The 21,355-nt window shown below is 40.3% G+C and overlaps 1 protein-coding gene across 3 annotated transcripts; it reads left to right on the forward strand.

Moving 5' to 3' along the window:
• The first annotated feature begins 3,204 nt into the window (after positions 1–3,204).
• Positions 3,205–20,359, forward strand: si:ch211-283g2.1 (sodium- and chloride-dependent GABA transporter ine). 3 transcript variants are annotated; one of them, XM_062536210.1, is made up of 15 exons: positions 3,205–3,397; positions 4,331–4,485; positions 10,869–11,070; positions 11,786–11,920; positions 12,118–12,322; positions 13,430–13,562; positions 13,745–13,879; positions 13,991–14,094; positions 14,230–14,354; positions 14,735–14,847; positions 15,637–15,777; positions 15,956–16,055; positions 17,898–17,998; positions 18,670–18,837; positions 19,073–20,359. In XM_062536210.1, the coding sequence occupies exons 2-15, from the start codon at positions 4,333–4,335 to the stop codon at positions 19,172–19,174; spliced, it is 1,917 nt and encodes a 638-aa protein (XP_062392194.1). In that variant the 5' UTR covers positions 3,205–3,397; positions 4,331–4,332; the 3' UTR covers positions 19,175–20,359. The 3 variants fall into 3 exon arrangements, with proteins under 3 accessions (XP_062392194.1, XP_062392193.1, XP_062392195.1); XM_062536209.1 differs by lacking the exon at positions 3,205–3,397 and adding an exon at positions 3,420–3,820; XM_062536211.1 differs by lacking the exon at positions 3,205–3,397 and having other exon boundaries at positions 4,462–4,485; positions 10,873–11,070.
• Positions 20,360–21,355: the final 996 nt, after the last annotated feature.

Consider the following 21,355-nt stretch of genomic DNA (forward strand, 5'->3'; position numbering starts at 1 on the left):
AGGTAATAATAATAATTAAAAAAAAACATAACAGTAAGAATAAAACGAAGAGCAGTATAAGAATAAATACAGTATGTACATTTGCAAATAAATAGACACTATGGGTGGGATAGGGTAATGCAATTGGTATCTATCAATAAAGTATCTATCTATCTATCTATCTATTGTCCAGAGGGGCAACGTGGCTAGGAATGTCCACCTCCTTGTTGTCCCTGTCAAGGTTGCCACGGTCGCAGACACCTCAACAGGCACAAGCAAGATACAATAATTGAAAAGAGGGAGCAAATAGTGCAATATCAGTACAGACTGAAGATTAAATAATAATATAGTGCTGCAAGGCAGTTCAGTGCAATGATAATGTATCAATAACAATATTGCTATAAGATTGAAGTGCATATTGAGAGAAAGTGGCATTGTGTCCAATATTCTAATATGTGGTTTAATGTTCTGTACTTCTCGCTATAGGTTACTTTGACACTAAAAGTATGCTCCTGTGTTGTGACCCTGTATGATATCTGTACTGTTCCTAAACATGGAAGGTGGCGGGGTTGATATCACTTATTGTTGTCTGTTTCGCGTACACAGACATTGGGTAGACTGGATGTGTCCTGACTTTGCCACTGTTACTGTATGATTATAGGCTGTTGAGTACTTAAACCCTAACTATTTCCTTGTCTAGTCAGAGCAGCTGATGGATCTAGGGTCAAGTCATGCTGTCTCTCTCTTGATGCACGTCATTAAATAAAACTCTGTTCCTGATTTTTTCTTCCATTGGTCTGACTGGGTCCTCATTCATCTGTGGTATCAAAATTACCATCAATGTGAGGTAGAGCAGAACAGGTTGATTGACTTTGTTCAGTGTAAGGGTGGGTGCTGTTTCTGAGTGTTTTTGAGTGCTTGGGGGAAGAAGCTGTCTTTGTGTTGGCTGGTTTTGGCGAACAAGTGCCTTGTATCGTTTACGAGGGAAGGAGGTTGAGCAGTTTGTGACCAGGATGTGAGGAGTCATTTTAGGTCCTGTGAAATAGTTGATCCCAGGAACCTAAAGGAATCTACATTAACACTGTGTCATTCTGAATGGTGAGGGGGTGGGTTAAGCTCCAGCTGGTTCTGACTGCACCACTGGATCAGCTACTCCACCTCCTGCCTGTACAGTAATTTCCCGCATATAAGCCGCATTGTGTATAAGCCGCAGGTATGCATTGTGTATAAGCCGCAGGTATGCAAGTTAAAAGAAAGAACACCATATTAACTGCCTCCTTGTATTAACCTCACAACTGAAGAAATTTAGCAAAATCAATGTATAAGCCGCGGCTAATAGTCGGTAAGTTCAACAACACCCTGGATCAAATGGTGGAGTCAACCTTTGAATAATATGGGAGAAGTGAATAGCAATATATCACAGAATCGAATCGCAATATTGTTGTATTACACAATATGTAAAGAATCACAATAATATTGAATCATAGCCCAAATATCGCAATAGTAAAACCATTTTTGCCAATTCCCACCCCTAATATTTACGATGTAAAAAGTATCAAGTGTCAAAGCACAACTTTTTTTTCCCATGGTATGACCTTTGCATGGAATTACCCCTAGCATTTTAAATGGCTAATTACCACTGCTTTTAAAGGACAACTGTTCATATATCATTCTCATGCATCTAACTTTTGTTTAGTGCATGCAACACCCGTTGTTGATGACACATACCCTTGGTTCGATTTAAAACGTGGAAATGGGGTCAAGAGCGGGTTCTCTGTCGGTTGAAAAACGCCCTAAGTAAGAAGTTGTTATCATAGTCGGTCATTAGCATCTTGTTGGGGCTGTTTTTATTGGAGTATTGCGTACATGCAGTTTCATCTGACCTTTCAGTTGGATTGCCTGAAGCTATTTACCAAAATCCACTTGGTGTTGAGCTTCACCTTCACAGCACAGTAGAAGTCATTTCTTACAAATGCATTCACACATTTTCATTGGTTTAACACATTGGTTTTTCGGTACTTTGGGGTTAACTGTAACCATTTTTGAGGCTGTTTAAAACGCACCAAATCAACAGGCCATCTGTGCACCATTAAACAGCCTCAGAAAATGGTTACAGTTAACCCCAAAGTACCATTTTTTCTTATCCATTTTCAAAACATTTACAGTTTGTCTCAGTTGTTTTAGCACATTTCTCAAATCAGAATTGAAATTCTCAACATTCCTTGTATTGTTAAAATTCCATAACATTCCCCATCTTGAACAAACAGCAATGCCTTAGTACATCAATGCAACTGATTTTTTACAAATGTCTGCTGTTTTTTTTAGACTCAGAAAGCTCAAATAGTCCAGTGTAGGGAATAAATTGTCCATGGGGATTAGTAATTTTCTTAGGGAAAGTAATGGGCCACTGGGATGCGTGGGCCAGGAATCTGGGCAAGGGGACCACAGCAGGCAATGGTATAGGGCAGTCAGAGGCATGGGACTTCTGCCAGGCATAGGGTTAGCATGCCAGGGTTAGTATTACTATAAGTCATGATGGTTAGTATTACCAAGCATATGGAGATATGTAATGTTATACTAAAGAGAGAAAAAGGCAGAGAGGGGGGAAGTAGAGGGAGTTGAATGACAGTAGCCTACAGAGAGGGGAGGTCAGAGTGAGTTGAGAGACGAGGGGAGAAGAGGGGAGAGGAGGAGTTGTACGGCGTCTCACAAGTCCAACTAAAGCCTACCTTACACTGACAAGATTTGGGAAAGATTCTTGAAAGACTGTAGTCTTTTAACTAATGCCCCTCATTCAGACTTTGCTCAAAAGACTACAGTCTTTCAAGAATCTTTCCCAAATCTTGCCAGTGTAAGGTAGGCTTAAGACATGATGGTGGAGGGTAGCCTATATAGTCAGCAGCACAGGTGTGGTCAGTGGCCACCATGTAGTTTTTGAAATGTGGAATCTCCCCTTTAGGCTAGGCTACATGATTTACAGATAGGCTATAGGCTTTCCAATTTTGGAATTTTATCGTAATCTTGCCTATCTTATTGTAGCCTAACATGCATGCATTCTGTATTTTTCCATTATTAATTATTTTGATATGTATCCTCCAGTTGAAATCAGAGCCTCCATTCGCCGGAGAGTAGGCTACGTCCACCTAGAACGTAATTTAAAAAAAGAAAAAGAAAAGGCTACGTTCATTAGCGGCGTGCGTAAAATGTGCATAACATCGCCTTCAACATATACCGTTTCCCGATGTAGCATGTCGTTTGAAGGGTAGCCTAAAACAGCACGTGGATATAACGTTACGTTTACCGGGATCTGATTCTGGTTATGTAGCCTCTCCGCTGTATAATGTTACGTATCCATCCACTTACAATGGACACCACACTTCCTTGCCTGACAGAACTTCCGCGTTTTCGTCAAATGAACGTAAGTTAGCTAACAAAGATTCCTTGCCAAACCTGGCACACAGCCTACATCAAGTGGATTAAATGTGCTCTTCGGGCGGAACCGTGTTCAGTTGGCCTAATCTCATGATTGTAAAATATGACGTACCAGAGTCTGCATAGGTTGTAGATAGGTCTACAGTGAGACCTATTAGTCCTACGATAAGTGATCTCCAGATAGCCTATTTTATAACATGCAATAGGCCCGTTGTTAATAAGTGCAACGTAGGTCTAATTTTGTAAGAATAATACTAATAATAATTTATGTTATAATTATTATTATTATTATAAAAATCTGAACAATTGGGCTAGAAAACAGTCGGATGGTATTTGAATATAGATAGCGGCTGCTGTTACCTGCAAGTGTTGAGTCACGGTGAAGTGACTATTTAGCGAGCAACTTTGGGTGAGTTTTTGTCTTCTTTTTACACATGTTGTAGACTTATTAGTCTAGTTGTTCTGGTTAAATGTACGTTGCACACTGCCTTGTGTATATCTGATGCGTGGTTAAATGTGTGAAATGCAGTGATCCGCTGAATAGGCTATAATGTAACATCCACTTCATTTTGAGAACCAAAAGCAACACTGTATCTTGCCTGTATGATGGTTTAGGCTATTGTTTGACGTTCAACTGGTTAGTTTTCTCTCTGTCCTCGTGGATCATGATGATGTGAAAAAGGGACATAGCCTAGGATGTAGTTTCAACAGTATACTTTTAACGATGCTGACATTTTAAGGAGGCCTTAAAAGGGAGAAAGGAGAAATGTTATAGTCTGTTTCTTTACTCATGCTGTCCTGGTACATTTTTAGTGGTAAGTCAACTGCATTCTGGAAAAAGAGAGACGACTCTTTGGTCATTTGACCAAGTGGCAGGTATTTTCTAGCATTCCCCCCATCTTATATCCTCACTTTCTAGTCATGATGTCGGAGGGTGATCCCCAAGCCGAACTTCAGGCCCTTATGGAGAGGAAGCTGTCAGACAAAGAAATGATAGCCTTAAGTGATTCTAAGGAGGCCAATGGCACCTTGTTAGAACCATTGAAGGCTTGGGACTTCAGTCATGGTGATGAGGTGAGTCAGCTCTTGTGTTCTTGTGATTTTCCTCTGAGTGCAAGATTTTCATGAGTTTTAAGAGTTTAGCGCATCTCTAAATTTGGAGATTTCAGAGAGCTTATGGGCAGCCATACTCTGTTAAGCTTAAGATGATGTTTCCTGATTTATTGGGAAATGAGTCAATCACAGAGTTATCTCAAATCTTGGTTGGTATTTTTATCTGAAATAACTAGGGCGACTTTTTTTTAGGAATGTTGCTGGACAATGTTCCTTGTTATTATGGTTGGGATGTTGGGCAGCAATTGATTTTCAGGATAGCTTCATCATCTGTGTGAAATTAGTCATGATCATCCCATCAGAATAAACGGAACTGGACATGAGGTTGCCCAGCAACACTAGTAAAAAAGTCGCCCCCTATATCTTAAGCTTAAGACATCCTATAGAGCCTGTTATATCAGGCTATGTGACTCATTCGCTGAACATGTTTCTGGTTTAGAGTTACGCAGAGCTCAGAGTGACAATGCAAAACCTTGATGCTTTATTCAAACAACTTTCACCTAAGACTGCAGAGGGTAGGGCGCCGTCAAATACTGAGGTGAAAAATGACCACAGGGCCATGGTTATGAAAAACATAATCCATACATTGTGACATTTACTATCCATCCAAATTAACATTAGTCAATGTAGAGTTAATCATTCCCTTTTGGGAACACACTCAATCCCTTTGGGATTTCCAGTTAACATTACTGTGCTCTCGTTTTGAGAAGTCAGATTGAAGCTGTAGCTATGTGTCATGCAATGCTGCGTTTCCAGTGACATATGTCTCATCAGTTCTTTTTTTCACTTAGGAAAAACATATAAAGCACATGACCTCATTCGGTGTCCTCAATGGTCCTCAGAAAGGGCATGGCAGAGTGTAACGGCATAGTTGGGGAGGGTGGGTAAAACGTGTGATCGACTGCAACCCCTTTTCCAAAAAAGTTGGGAGGCTGTATAAAATGTAAATATACATTTGTAGTCTGTAAATCATAGGTCTTTTGCGCTGAGCCCGGTGGCAACCACAACTAAAATCTTAGGGCTTGGGCAGCCATCACATCTGGAAAGACACAATTTATGTTGAGTGATATATACCGGTCATAAGCAACATATGTTGCCACCCAGACGGCGTACTTTTCAAACCTTTTCAAACTACTGTATACAAACCCTGTTCCATAGCAATACACTATCACCACCCAAGAACTTATCTCAATCTGACCAGGTAATGTAGTGGCTAGGAAGCAGGGTATGTATAGTATACAGATTACATAATGTATGAGTTTGATTCCCAGCTACCACAGTTGTGTCCTTGAGCAAGACGATTAACCCCGAGTGACTCCTGGGAGTCTGGCTCTTCATGTAATTCACATCTGTTAGTAGCTTTTGATAGATTGGACAGATAAAGATAAAGTGCCGCAAGCAAAATGATTAATTGCAGTCTTTGGGATAAGCTAATTAGCATTAGCTGAATTTTGATTGAAAATCAATCAATTGTGCAGCCGTATAGTCCTAGAAAAGTAGAAGTCCAGGTGTTAAAATGACAGGCCAGACCTGTCACATTGGATGCATCAATGAATGAAAAACATGATTAAAGGGACACTTCACCGATTAGCATTAAGCTTTGTATCTTTAGAAAACCTGTTTTTGAATGGTCGTGCATCATTCCCTCAGTTTTCCTTGAGATGGGAGAAATACGGATTTCAATGTTGGACTTCCTGCTTTCAATTATGTAAAAATCATTTAGGAAGTCTTATTCATGGGTTTCATTGAAATCCTTATTTCTCCCATCTCAAGGCAAACTGAGGGAATGATGCACGACCATTCAAAAACATGACGAACATACGAACTTAAAGTGACATCCCATTCTTAATCCATAGGGTTTAATACGACGCCGGTCCACTTTTTGCAGCTATAACAGCCTCAACTGTTCTGGGAAGGCTTTTTGCTTGTCTATGGGGACTATTTTCAGATGCTGCGTGCTGAGAACGGGACATGGGCCCTTGACTTCTCAACCTCTCTTGGTCTCGTCTGTCGCTAATACTGTACATTAGTAAACTCGAGTGTAACTGCCTGTTAATTCTAGGCACCTAGAGAGCCGGAAACCAAACCCACTAGAGCAAATATACAACAATAGTCATGTTTTCATCCAAGTTTTTTTTTCTTTTTTTTTTTAAAGAAAAAAGATGAGGGGTTTACATGTTGAAGGAGAGGTAATGGAAGCTCAGTCCAGTTCCCTTCTCTGAGTTTCTTTTTCATGATTTAATCAGAGGATTGCATACATGGCACAAAGAAAGTGTTCCTGTCTTTTAACCAGACTAGCGTGTTGTTCAGATCTTTCTGTTCCTATTGTATGTGGATTAACTTGAACGTCAAGAGCAATCAGTGTACAGCAGTTGATGTTTAAAGATAATGACATAGCAAAAAAATTGTGCTGTGTTGAAACAAGTAGTTGCACAAGAACATCTCCATGTTGTAACTTCAGCCAAGTGAGTAATGAAAAAACACCCTTCTTGTGATTTTCCATAATTGGAAGACAACTTGAGGTTAGCTTTGTGACTAATTATCCATAAATTACATAAAGGAAATGAATGAAGTTTGAAGATTACTGGTGTTGCTTACTGGCACAGGGACATGATGGATGAAACAGGGTTTTTAAAAAGCATATACATGAACAGCAAGTTACTTGTCAAAAGCTTTAGACATCACCAATTGTCTAAATGAAGTCATGGATGTAAATGTTAAAGAATTCTGACATTTGTTCACAATTATGGCGGTCACCATAAAGAAGCAGTGAGCTCTCATTATGCTTGGTGAAATACTGGGTCCAGCGTCATTAATTTCTCGTACTTTCAGATCTGGGAAGGCGTGTCTTGAGGCAGAAGTGTTTCTGTCATTTGTAATTTGCCCAGCGATGCCCAAGTTATCGCTCATATACAAGATATAGCATTGAAAGTGACATTACTTTGGATGGTCAGAGGGGTAACGTTTATAGATATTAAAGGCATGGGCAAAAGGATTGTTCTTATGTTTCTTAATCAGTCATGGCTGTGTTGTGGACATAGGATCCTTTAAACCAATGAGAATGACATCTGTCATTCCCTTCCCTAACAGCAAGCAGCACAACAAACAGCGGATCAGTGTTTTGATAGTCAGCAGCGCATTTGAAGGAATCTGCTTGCACGCGAGGCCGTATGGAACAGGGATTCCTCTAAACCTTACTTTACTAAAACTTGATTGTGACTAGAGTGTAGCCTACATGCATCTGCACTCGCCTATTATTTAAACTCCGAGGCAAGGTCTCATACCGTGGTCTCGTAGTCAATGCCAAAACAGTCACTATTGACTGACATAGTGTTACTATCGAACACAGAGCCTAGAAAAGCAACCCTGACCCCCAATAATGCTTGAATGACTGAATTCAAATCCTTATAGGATATTTGTCCTGCAGAAGAGTTGCTGCTGACATCTCGTGTGTCCTCACTCAGCTGTGCTTTCTGTATGCTGTTCGCTATAAACCAGGTTTCTCTTGATCACTGGCGTAATTACTTTAGAGGGTGTAAGATAGTGATTTTTAGATCATGTGCCTTATGTTGTTAATTGCCACACCCCTGAGTGCAAGGTTTAATAATAACAATTTAAAAATCACTTAATTGAGTGGAAGATAAAAATAATCCTTTGGTGGCATTTTCCGCTGACTGTTCTTAACATAAAATGCAAACAGTGCTGTGCTTGCAGCTGAAGTGCCACAGCATTTAGAGTAAGTGTATTTTTGGGCTTTTTACGTCTTTAATGCCTATGACAGTGGAGAGTGACAGGAAGCGAATGAGAGCAGGGGTGGGATCCGGAAAGGACCACAGCACAGGAATCGAACTCGGGTCGCCGGCATACGGTGCTGCTGCACCGCTGCTGGGGCCTTATGGTATCAGTATACGTCTCAGTAGCATTTGTCCTGTGACAAGAGTGGACAAAAGAGTTGTTGAAAATGAGTTATGATCGTACATTGTTGCCAGGAAGCCGCACCCCCTGCACTGACTGCATGCATGGAAATACATGTGAGCAGTCCTGAGTGTTTTTGGATAGAGGACCAAAGTCAGACAAAACGTTTGTTAATTAAGGGTATGGGTTGGTTACTTCCAGTGGAAGTGTTTGATGAAATCATTTACCTGTGTGGATAAGCCAGAACATGGATCTTAATCAGCTTAATGGATAATAATTAATTATCTAAAGAAATCCAATCAGTGTTTACACATCTTATGTTATGGACCTGTGATTTTAATTTGCTGTTTTGTGTTGTGATTTGCCATGGTGATTGTGTTTTGTGGTTTGCCGCTGTGATTTTTTTAAGTTGTTGTCATGTTTTTGTATTAAGGTGTAGAGAATGAATTGAATATAGTTGACAGTAGGTGGCAGTAGCAATACGGCTTTGCAGGGTTGTAGTCTGAGATCACTGACTATGATGTGATCAGAGTGTAGAGTGAATGGCCAGAACCACCAGATCACACACACACATTTGTGAACATGTACGTACATATATATATATATATTTGTTTTTGTTAATATTTCATATTAAGATGTAGTCTATTCTTTTTAGAGCTTTATATGCATACAGTATATGCACAACAAACGTGTGGGAAGTAAAAAGCATGTGTCTGACGCGTGGCTTGAGTATGAGTGTTATGAAGTCTTTGCGGTTCTGTGTGGGCTGTCCACATGAGGTCAAGACTGAAGGGACTTCAAGTGTCGCCACTGTATGCCCAAAAGTGGTTCCACAATGGCGTGCCCGCTAAGGAGCTTATTTTGACTTCGCACTAGGTCTGCAGAATTATGACTGGTTTCATGTTTTAAAAATAACTTTGTTTTGCCAGTGCACGAGATCTGTGGCAACCGATTGTCTAGACGCTGTTTGTCTCTGAAGAAGGGAGTTTTTGTGAGCCATAGAAGAGAACAGCTCGGCTCAGTGGCTCTCAGAATCAGAGCCTCACTCAGTTCTTAGCTGTGGGCCTTTACGAAGGTCGGTCATGCTGATAGTATTAACCATTCCATATTGTGGTCCATCTCTATGGAGAGAACATTGTATGATGAAAGCACCTCTTGTTGTGCCAAACAAGTAGTCTATAGAATCGACAGTCTTGGGTTTTCAGTCAGGTGGGTATCCTGAGCATTTAGCACATATCTTTACACATATAACACCACTGTGGGTTTTGAAAGACTACTATGAACTCAGGTTTGGAACAACTTTTTCTCCACGGAAGGGTAATCATTTTCTATAAGATCAGATCCAAGTGAACTGAATGCGTTTCCTTTATCTTTATTGCTCAGAATTTGTTTTTGGTCACAGATAACGAGGTCTTTGATACTAGGATACTCATAACATTGTATAACTTTTATGTAAACAATTGACCACCAAAGAAAACAAATTAAAGTTTTTAAATGTTCAGATTGCTACAGGATATATATGACAAAGGTAACATTCTTAGCAACAAAGGACAATTCAAAATTCCCTTGACTTAAGCCTTTTAGTTTTTCACCACTGACAGTATTTTATCCACATCTGTGCTTAATAGAGAGGGTTTTGAAATGTTCTCTATTTTTAGGTAGGAGGAAAACTAACCTGAATAGGACAGCTCAACAGATTTTCAAAAGATATTGCTGCTCAGATAATATAAAATATGATAAAATAATATAATATTGCTTGCAGTTAATTTAGCAATGGAGGAAACTATGTGTTTGTGCCAGCAGTTTAATATGTAAACATTTGTTGTCTGTGACTGAAAAAAGATTAACATTTTCTAGCGCAGCCACCAGGTAGGCTACTGTTTTAAATATTTAAGTTTTTGTTGACGTTTTAATGGCAATATCATACAATTTGGGACTTGTTGTAGAAGAGAAAGTGGGTGTAGATCCAATACAGCATACTAACTAACTTATAAGAGTACAAGGTCTCTTACTGCAAAATCTATGTCTTTGACAAATGTCCTTAAAAAAACTTTAAACACAGTGTAGCATTCAACCTTAGAGTTCATGTCGGGTGAAGAGGGGCATTTTTCTGAAACATACGGTGCTCTCAGTTAACATTTATTGATTTCCAAAAGACCTGGAAATGTGTGCTGATTGGATGTACTCCCATCTTCTCTTTACCCATCTTGGTATATAGCAGCTATTCTGTGGATTTTGCACAACTGCTTTTATGTTTTTTTTAATGTTTTCATGTATTCCTGTGATATGAACTAGAAATGCTTAGTCATTGTTCTGTCACAGTGATTTTACAGATGTGAAAGCCCTGCTCACCAGGTTTCTCTATGCACTATACTCAGGTAATCATTAATGTTGATGAATGGTGATTACATGACTAGCTTCTCATATAGTCAGGGGGAAGCTGCCACCCACCCTCCCCCTCCCTAAAGGCGTTCGGTGCAGAGAGGGGAAGACACATTGACAACATGGCTATGCAACCAGACAGACCAACATGGAGCAAACAGATAGAGTTCACCCTAGCTGGGATTGGGAACGCTGTGGGTCTAGGCAATGTTTGGAGGTTCCCCTACTTGTGTTACAGAAGTGGAGGAGGTAAGAGCTTCTCTTGATTAAAATTAGGATGCTGCTGTCCGTTTCCTCCCCCCTCTAAGACTTGTGATTTTCTTTAGCTGGGATTGTCATAAACTTTTGTTTCAGTCTAAAAGTAGAGTGATACTCTTAAAAAGTCAGGGTTATGATGTTTGTTGTTAGCTTGATTGATCTCTGCTATTCACTGAATGTGTCATCTATGTTTAAAAGAAAAGTAGAAATACATTTGATCAGTGAATGACTGCAGTATTGCAAAAATATTGGATAAAACACCATAAAAGTTATTGTTATACAATGATATGCTATTATCAAAGCCACAACTGACCTCTGTCTCTAACAATGCAGTCTGATCATTTGTTGGGACAAAAGAGCATTCAGATAAAGTTCATATGCTAGTTACATGACCGTGAAAACTTGACTTCATTTGAGTGAAGGAAAGAGTGTGGAAGCATAAGATACCACTGAAAAGTATAGACAAAAAAAATGTGTGTGTATGTTGTAAACCTTTACAATATAACGATACCACAGATGAATAGGAAATTCATACTCTGTGTAAACATAATGAACATATTACAGTATAATTTTATTTGATCTTAAGTATAATTTTATTTTGTTACTCAAGTGACAGGGGAAATGTCCTCTTAACTTATCCATTCAGCTGATTGTGTATCAGATGTCTATTGCTAATGTGAACTAATGTGAACTGTGCCTCTTTCAGGGGCTTTTCTGGTTCCTTACCTCCTCATGCTGCTGGTTCTGGGAATACCATTACTTTACATGGAGCTGATAGTGGGCCAGTACCTGAGAAAGGGACCTGTTCATGTCATGGAGAAAGTGTGCCCGCTGCTTAAAGGTAAATAAAGATTGATATCATTTTGCACATTGGGTGGATATGGACATCATTAGTTTTGACAGCTTTAGCTACATGTAGGCCTATTTCTTTTCACGGAACTGAACCAAAGTGTTTTTTTTTCTTTGTATTGCAACATTGGCTAATTCTTATTACGTGTTGCTTTGTTTATACCGTTTCCCCCTCTTTTGAATCTCAAGGTGTCGGCCTGGCAACTGTAGCCATCTCCTTCATCATGTGCACTTACTACAACATCATCATCACCTGGTCGCTCTACTACCTCTTCAGCTCGTTCCAGAGCCCTCTGCCCTGGCAGAGCTGCAACAACACCTGGAACACCCCGAACTGCACTGACCATGTCACTAACAGCTCCTACTCCACCACTGCCAGCCAGCAGTTCTTCAAGTATGTTCTTTTAACGTTTGCTCTGGTTCTGGGATCCATGTAGAATAAATAGCAAATGGGCTTTTAAATGACTTCTGGTCATGGAAAAAAAATTATATAATGTCGATCTACAGTAGAGGAGTGAAACGGTGTGAAGCGACATAATAACATACTGATCTTTGGTCCAGACTATACTTTACTAGTTTAAGTTTTCAGAGTCGATTCTCAACTCCGGTCAGTTATGTGAGTTATCCATTTGCCACTTTATTTTCTGACAGAAGTCTCAGGCAGTTTCCCAAAGCTTTGATGAAGGTTCCCACATGACCTTGCACGTGCAGATACTGTTATGAGACACCATTGCAAAACGCACCAGGAAAAGTGTTACAAAACGATGAAAGTTCACGCTTAAGTAATGAGATCATGAGTTTATTACAAAATATTAACTTGTTCAAAAGTTGGTGTGACCTGGCAAGAAAAAAACATGCTTTAGTTATGACCTGCATATCATTTACTTAGATTTACGGCAGATTAGACGGCTGGCATTTCTAGGTTAACTGGTACAGTATGTAAGGTCACGCTAAAGTTATGAGATCATGTGTCTATTGCTAACTTGTTCAAACGTGCGCGTGAGCTGGCAAGAAAATATAAAGCTTAGCCATGATGACAGGGATAATTTACTTAGATTAACGGTAGATTAGACTGTTGCCATTTACAGGGTAACTGGTGTATAGTCGTTATAAAAAGTTATCTCTGCAAACTTTGGACTTAATTGCATATATTGTAACTTGTGATTACATATGTCTGTGCCTCCTTGTACCTTGCAAAAACCTAAGAAAACCCTGCAAAGAACCCTGCACAAAGTGTCAACATGGACAGTGGGGCTGTCTTGGCCAGCTAATACACATGGAGAAATCTATTTTTTCCAGAGGCGTTTGTCAGCCTTCAGAGTGGCTGGATAACCACGCACCTGTCAAAAGGCCACCCAAAGCCAGGAGCGCAAAGCCAAGGGTCAGCACGGGGCAGATGAGATGAGATGAGATGAGATGAGATGAGATGCGCTGAGATGCGCTGCGCTGCGCTGACGACTGTCAAGCCCCTGGCTGTCACGCCTCTATTTTGTGTTGTCAGTCATAAAGTGCTGGATCGGACGGGGGGGCTGGAGGAGGCAGGGACCCTGCGGTGGGAGCTCTGCCTGCTGCTGCTGCTCGCCTGGATCCTCGTCTACCTCTGCATCTTCAAAGGGATCAAGTCTACAGGGAAGGTACTGTAACTGACCTCTAGGGGGCCTCTCAAGTACTCCATGTGCTTTATATTCATTTGTGGTCATGTTTTTTTTGTTTGTTTGTTTGTTTTTTGACATTTGCCTATGAGTTTGTTTTGTTATTATTTTATTCACCTTGTTTCTCTGTCTCTCTCTGTTTGAATGCTATTTTCAATGTTCAGGTGGTCTACTTCACGGCAATCTTCCCCTATGTTATCCTTATTGCTCTGCTGATCAACAATGTGCAGCTGCCTGGGGCTATGAAGGGCATTAACTTTTTTATACTGCCCGTGTGGGACAAACTGCTGTCTCTTGAGGTAAAAATGTATCTCAGTATTTCACTTGAATGACGAGTCTTGTCAGAATTGTTGCACATAAACTGGTGTTATCAAAATCTTGACATTTTGTTTATGTATTTGTCTTGCTAGGTATGGGTCAACGCTGCTGCTCAAATCTTCAATTCCATTGGGATCGGGTTCGGTGGCCTTATGACTATGTCCAGCTACAATTCTTTCAACAACAACGTTCTTAAGTGAGCGAATGTAATTTGCTTCTATTTACTTAGCTTATGGCAAAAGACAATAACAAGAGTTAACTCTACACATAATCACAGGTCTTCGTGTTTATTGTGGTGCCACTCTACAGGACTGTTTTATTCTGTTCTCAGAGACACCTTGGCAATCTCCATCATAAACTCCCTGACCAGCATTCTCGCTGGATTTGTCATCTTCTCAGCCTTCGGCTACATGTCACATCTACAAAACATCCCTGTCAGTGAGCTGGCTGTGGACGGTACGTGTGTTATCACATGGCTCTTTACAAAGAGGCTAAGGTCTCCGTAATTGGAGCTACAGTACATGTAATTAGACTTGTATCCCTGTTTAAGTGTAGTGTTACACACAATGAGTCAGCTCTCAGTCCCCACATTTAAAGTACTCAGCGTTGGTGTTACATTTGTAGAGAGACAGACAGACAGACAGACAGACAGACAGACAGACAGACAGACAGACAGACAGACAGACAGACAGACAGACAGACAGACAGACAGACAGACAGACAGACAGACAGACAGACAGACAGACAGACAGACAGACAGACAGACAGACAGACAGACAGACAGACAGACAGACAGACTCTTTAAATGTGTTTATGTGTCTGCTTCCCTAACCCAGGTCCAGGGCTCGTGTTTGTTGTGTATCCCCAAGCCTTCGTCACCATGCCCGTGGCTCCACTCTGGGCCATCATCTTCTTCTTCATGCTGCTGTGTCTCGGCCTGGACAGCGAAGTGAGTCAAATCGGCCGAGTCTTAGCGCCGCGTTGTGTCCTCACTGTGGTGCTGTGAGAGATCCAAAATGTTGTTGTGGAAAATCCCAACAGCTAGCAGGGAATCTTGTCAAATGAAACCCTCTTGTGTTGGTAAAAGCACCATATTAGCACAGAAGATCCCCTAATTTGGCACGCTTTGTCAGATAATCTTTATCTGCATGCCCAACAAACTCTGCGACCGAGGCAAGTGCTGATCTTCTCCTATTGAAGAACGTTTCATTTTAACCAATAGTCAAATGTATGTAAAAAATGTAAGTACAATGTATATACTGTGATGGCCATTGTGTCATCCATCTGTGTGAAAAATTCTTGTGTTAAGACTAAGGATGTATATACAAAGCAGTTACTGATACACTGACCTTGTGGGATTAAAGGATTCACCAATGTTTGGATTACATTGTACTTTACAGTGATCATAGGCAAGGCGCCAACGACAACCGTGGACAATAAGTCCTAATCTCAATTATTTTTGGCTGGATACCCATTCGGTTTAGCATGATACCTGTTATTCCAGCAGTCTGTGTCATTTCATGGGTTGGCACCAGGATATCTTGGCTGGGATGACATCTTTTAGAGTTGTTTTGGAACACATGCTGGTGATGCTTTTAGTGAAGAGATCTCACGGATCTTGCACACGTCATTGCTTGATCTCCTGGGGCCCTCAAGAAATTTGTCACAGTTCGTCAACCATTTTCAGTAATTTTTCGTCTCTCCCTGACATACATTTTGATTTCTGTTGTGTCCCTAGTTTGCGATGGTGGAAGTTATGGTAACTAGTTTGGTGGATGGCTATGGCAAACCGCTCCTAAAGTATTTCCGACTGAAGGAGATACTGGTGCTGATGGTCTGCTGTACTGCTTTTCTGCTGGGGATTCCTCATGTCATGCAGGTAATACTGATTACTGCTACCAACACAATTCATACCTACAGTGTATACTTAAAACAAGTTTACATTTTATTTATTTTAACATAGGCATGGTATTATTTTACCATGGCATTTACATGCAATGGTTATGCACCAGATTATTATCCCTGAATGAAAATATAATTTTTCTGTTTGGAAACAGTCTGGGATCTACATATTCCAACTGATGGATCACTACACAGCTATAGTGTCCATCATCTTCCTGGCATTTTTTGAAGTGGTTGCAATCTGCTGGGTTTTTGGTGAGTCTCCATCTGTTTCTAACACACACACTATTAGACATAATATGCCCACTTAAAGGTACACTATGCAAGACTTTTACCGTAATATTGCCACATTCCACACAACTGGGAGGTCAGACATTTCTGACCTCCTACACGGAGAATTGCATTGGTATGCCAGTTGAAGTGGGAGATCCTAGGGGGAAGCCACAGAGCATAGCTATAGTGGCTAAGTAGTAGCTTCAAGAATTGCCGTCCCGAAGACGTCTCGTGAGAATCATGAAACATTACCTTGTTAGTAGTTATAGCTACTCCGGAGATTGCATTTAGAATGTGTACAAGGGGAATGAGTCATGAGAAGTAGAGCATTTACAACGGTAGTAAAATATAAATATAAATATATTGCGAATACTTATATTTATATATGAATATTTTGCGATTTCTACACTAATTTTGCAAAATTTCTTCAGCTATGGGGTTAATACATGGGGGGCAGTTAATATGGTTTTGTTTGTTAACTTGCATATCCTGAGGTTTATACACATTGTGACTAATACACTGGAAATTACAGTACATATTTCCCTACAGCAGCCAATCAACAACCAAGCGCATTTACTGTCAAAAATAAAATCACTAACAACCTTTTGTGGGCAACAGAACAGCCTCCAGAGTGCATTTCACTAGGCTTATCAAGCAGGGACCTTCATTCATTTGTGTTTTGTTGAATTAGTCAACAGTGTCAACAGTCAACATCAACAGTGGTGTTGAATGTCCCAAGCCCACACTTGTGTTCTCAGTATCTACCAACACATACTGTAGGCTACTAACAAATTCTTGAGTCATTCTGCTTTGTTGCTGCAGTTGTTTATGATCCAATCATAACATGACTAGGCAAAACCACAACATCACCAACAAAAACAAGTAGCTTTCTTTAGCGAGATTAAGAGATGAAATACATAACATTACATTACATTACATTACATTTCATTTGGCTGACGCTTTTTAACCAAAGCGACTTACAACATGAAAAAACATTTAGGTTTTTAAGAGCATTTCTAACAACAAATAAAAAAAAACACAATAACTGCATCAATGAGTGTGATTGTCTGTAGTAGTGCTATGAGAGGAGATGTTCTTTGAAGAGCTGGGTTTTCAGACCTTTTTGAAGATGGCTAGGGATGTCCCTGCTCTAGTAGGAACAGATAGTGCGTTCCACCAACGAGGGACAACAGATGAGAAAAGTTTGGATTGACCTGAGCGTGCTGGCGGAAGAGCTAGACGTCGCTCAGCTGAGGAGCGCAGCGGTCGTGTGGTAGCATATGCCTGTATGAGGGCATTCAGATAGGTGGGAGCAGAGCCGGAGAGTACTTTGTAGGCAAGCGTTAGAGTCTTGAATTTGATGCGGGCGGCCAGTGGTAGCCAGTGTAGCTGGATGAGCAGTGGGGTGACATGCGCCCTTCTGGGTTGGTTGTAGACCAGGCGTGCTGCTGCATTCTGGATCATTTGAAGGGGTTTTACAGCGCAGGCTGGGAGACATTACAGTAGTCAAGTCCAGGCATAGAATTTTGATGTTTGTTCCTCAAAAAAGTGGGCTGGATCCACCTTCCTGCTCAAATAGCCTATTAAAGGTGACAGAATGGAAATCATTTTTGTCTTGGTTTTGATGAATTAGGTGAGGTTGTGCATAACCAAAAACCAAAAAATTGCAATTGAGTTTTATTTTTATGAATCAAAGTTGAATATATACTATTGTAACATCAGAGAATACACTACAATACTCGATTCATCCATTCTATGTCCTCTTTAAGTAAACAGCAGGGAGTGGTTCAGAAAATAATATTGTCATAACTTCTTTACCAAAAGGTGTGAGACGACTTACTGATAGTCTTATTGAGATGACCGGAAAACCACCCTCCATCTTCTTCAAAGTGTGCTGGTGGATAATATGCCCAGTTTTGATTGGAGTAAGTGCAAATGAGTCTTTACAAACTCTACTCTCATGAAACTGTTCTTTTCCTGACCTGAATGTGTATATATGTAAATCTTCTGTGTATAGCTCTTCTACAACCAGATGTGGAATGTCGCTCAATGGTGTTTTTTGCCCCCAACGGCACCTTCCAGGCAGCACATCCTAAAAGGCACTACCTTTACCCTGTTCTTAACCCTAACCCCCTCAACCCTCATCCTACCCCTTAACTGAGGGGAATACCGGTAGTGCCTTGAAGGCAGCGCTGCCTGGAAGGCACCATTGAGGGCAAATAATACCAAAGACCTGGAAAGTCTGGCCTCAGAAAGCAAAAGTCCTGCCACATATTTACTCCAACCATTCACTTAGGCAGATGAGTTAATTAGAGAATTCACCTGTGATAAGTGCACACGCAAAACCAATTCACCTTATTTGGGGGGCGCCACCTTGGTTTGCTATCTCAATGTATCGTAATGGATGTACTGCTCAACAGGAAATTCAAACACAAAGCAGAGTTAAAGATAAAATAGATACAGCAAGTTTCTGTAATGTAAAGCACAAGGTGGAAGAAAATACATTTCTAAAATGGGCTTGGCGGAAAAAGGTAGGACTTTTGTTTTCTGGAGCCGGACTTTTACACCTCTAATCACATATGATCTTGTGCTTCAGATCATCCTAGTGTTCTCAGTCATCCAGTTTAAGCCGGCTCGCTACGAGGACTACGTTTACCCACCGTGGGCTCAAGGACTGGGTTGGATGATCGCTTTGGCTTCCATCATTTGGATTCCGCTGGCAGCCATACATACTTTGTGGGTCCTTCCTGGCTCCTTCATGCAGGTATGTTTGCTCCAGACATACAGTACATGTGTTTTGTTTCTACAGTATTTTCATAAGCCCTTAGTATTATTGTAATAATTCTGTAATATTGTAGTTATTCCGTAATTAATTGGTATTATCTATCTATTGTCTGTTCTATGTTACTATAGTATAGTATTGTTTTGCATTAAATTAAAGTTACATGTCAGTCTACAGTCTAATTTTTCTTCTGTGTTTTTTTTGTTGTTAAAAATAGAGATTAAGAAGGTCGCTCACTCCCTTTGGTTTGGAAAAGGTTCCAACCATCCACCCATCAGGAAGTGGAGAGTTGGTTCCAGAACTGGCTGCGAAGCTTTAAAACTGACAGCTGTTCAGGATAGCTCTCCGCCTGGTCACCATCCTCCAGGCCAACCTCTACTCCTTCCGTTACTACTACAGTACATTACACTTCAACTTTTCATGTTTGTTTGAGCGTCAAACAAAATGGGAAACCCCACTCCCCACCATACCATTCTTTAGGTAGAGGATGCAAAGACATTCCTTGGTGTGACTGGAAGGTTACAGATCTTTTTGTATTCATTCAGTTTACACCATGGCGGTGGGCTCGCTACTATTGTAGTGTTGCTCCCCACGAGACTGTAGATACTTTTGCAGATCAGCTGTATATCCTCCCACCCCCACCTCAATCAAGGATCAATTGTGGACGCACAGGAGCTCTGAGCGGCAGCCGTCAGAGCTAACTGGATTTATTACTGTATAGTTGGCCCTTTGCGGGCTCACCAGGGTGTGGATGATTAACTTAGCTGGTAAATTATGTTGAGGGGAAGAAAAAAAATATTTTTTTCAAATAGAAAATGTTTCTTTTTGTATAATCAGCAAGAGCCAAAGTGTTCTATTTAAAAAGAAAGCGGTTTCTTTTTGACCTCTTGGTAATATTTGAATACAACATATTTTCAACAGATTTGTTACTGCAAACTTTTATTTATATTTATTCAGATATAAATACATTGTTCCTGTGTGAATTTTTGGTAAGAAATAAATTCATATCAGTGCTTCCAGTGGACCTATGTAGTTTGAGTTTTTAGTTTAACTCATCTTAGTTTAGAGTTTTATAAGATGTTTTTTTTTACTACCGCGGAGGAATAAGTATGTTGTGTTCAAATGTCTATTCAGCTGTTCTTTTCCTTTTGATCACAAGTCTCCGTTGTACAAGACGAGATAAGTTATTCAAAGTCCAAAGGTGTATGTCTTAATTGTGACCAATGTGACCAAAGGAGGGCTCAAGTTGTCTGTGTTATCTCTCAGCAAAGTTGCTCAACAAACTGACAGTAAACTAGGACAGAAAAGAATAACTGAATTTTTCATTACTTTAAATAACCATGGGCAAAGGGCTTTAACATCTCTGTAATCTTTCATCATATGCACTAGGATTATATATACATTGGTTTGATTTTACTTGTATTGTTAATTGCTTACTTGGTATGTTTTTGTAAAATCTGTGTTTACATGACCTACAACAATTGTTCATTTTAAAACAAACTGGTGTATATTTGTGTGTGTGTTTCTTTATGTTAATGTAATGGTCTCATTCATTCATTCATTCATTCATTCCTTCCTTCCTTCCTTCCTTCCTTCCTTCCTTCCTTCCTTCCTTCCTTCCTTCCTTCCTTCCTTCCTTCCTTCCTTCCTTCCTTCCTTCCTTCCTTCCTTCCTTCCTTCCTTCCTTCCTTCCTTCCTTCCTTCCTTCCTTCCTTCCTTCCTTCCTTCCTTCCTTCCTTCCTTCCTTCCTTCCTTCCTTCCCAAGATAGCTTAGTTGACACCACACCACATCTTAGTTGAGATTGCTTGTGGGTCTGATAAGGGTTTATTGACTAACAACTTCTAATGTGACAAGCGGTGAAATGGAACTTAGTAATTAGAAATTAGTGCATTAAACTCTTACCAAATCGTTTCAGACGTACCGCAATCTTGTAAATGAAGGTTTTAAACGTGGTCGTTTACTTGGTCTGTTGCCATCTGCACGGCCATTGGTTGTTTTGAATGCACTGCTCTATCACCACATGAAGCCCATCCCATGTCGTATTAGAGATTGGGATTGGGATTGGGTGCCTGGGTTTTAGGAATATTGGAACTGACCGTCAATGGCCTCTTGGCCAGATGGACCTACAGAGCCAATTCAAATTTGCCAAAGGTTTGTATTGGTATTTTCAGGCTATATTCAGGGCATGCACGTGGAACCTTCAAGGCATTTTCATACGCAGTATAATAGTACAGCTATTTGTTTTTTAGTCCACAGTTCAGTATGATGAAATTAAACCTATGCAGACCCATATCAGAAACATTTTGTATCTTCCCATTTTAATTTTGAGAGAGACTCCGTGTAAAGACAAAACATGTAGCATCATCATCACAAACATTTCAGTAATCTTCCTTTCTAGGAAGGATTTCAGGCGTGTACATTAAGGTTGTGGTTTTCGTTTTCAGATTCCTGCTGTACAACACTCCACTGCTAGGCACAGAAGAATGAGCGCAAATTCAG

This window comes from Sardina pilchardus, chromosome 5 (genome assembly GCF_963854185.1).
Source record: "Sardina pilchardus chromosome 5, fSarPil1.1, whole genome shotgun sequence".
Classification (NCBI taxonomy): domain Eukaryota; kingdom Metazoa; phylum Chordata; class Actinopteri; order Clupeiformes; family Clupeidae; genus Sardina; species Sardina pilchardus.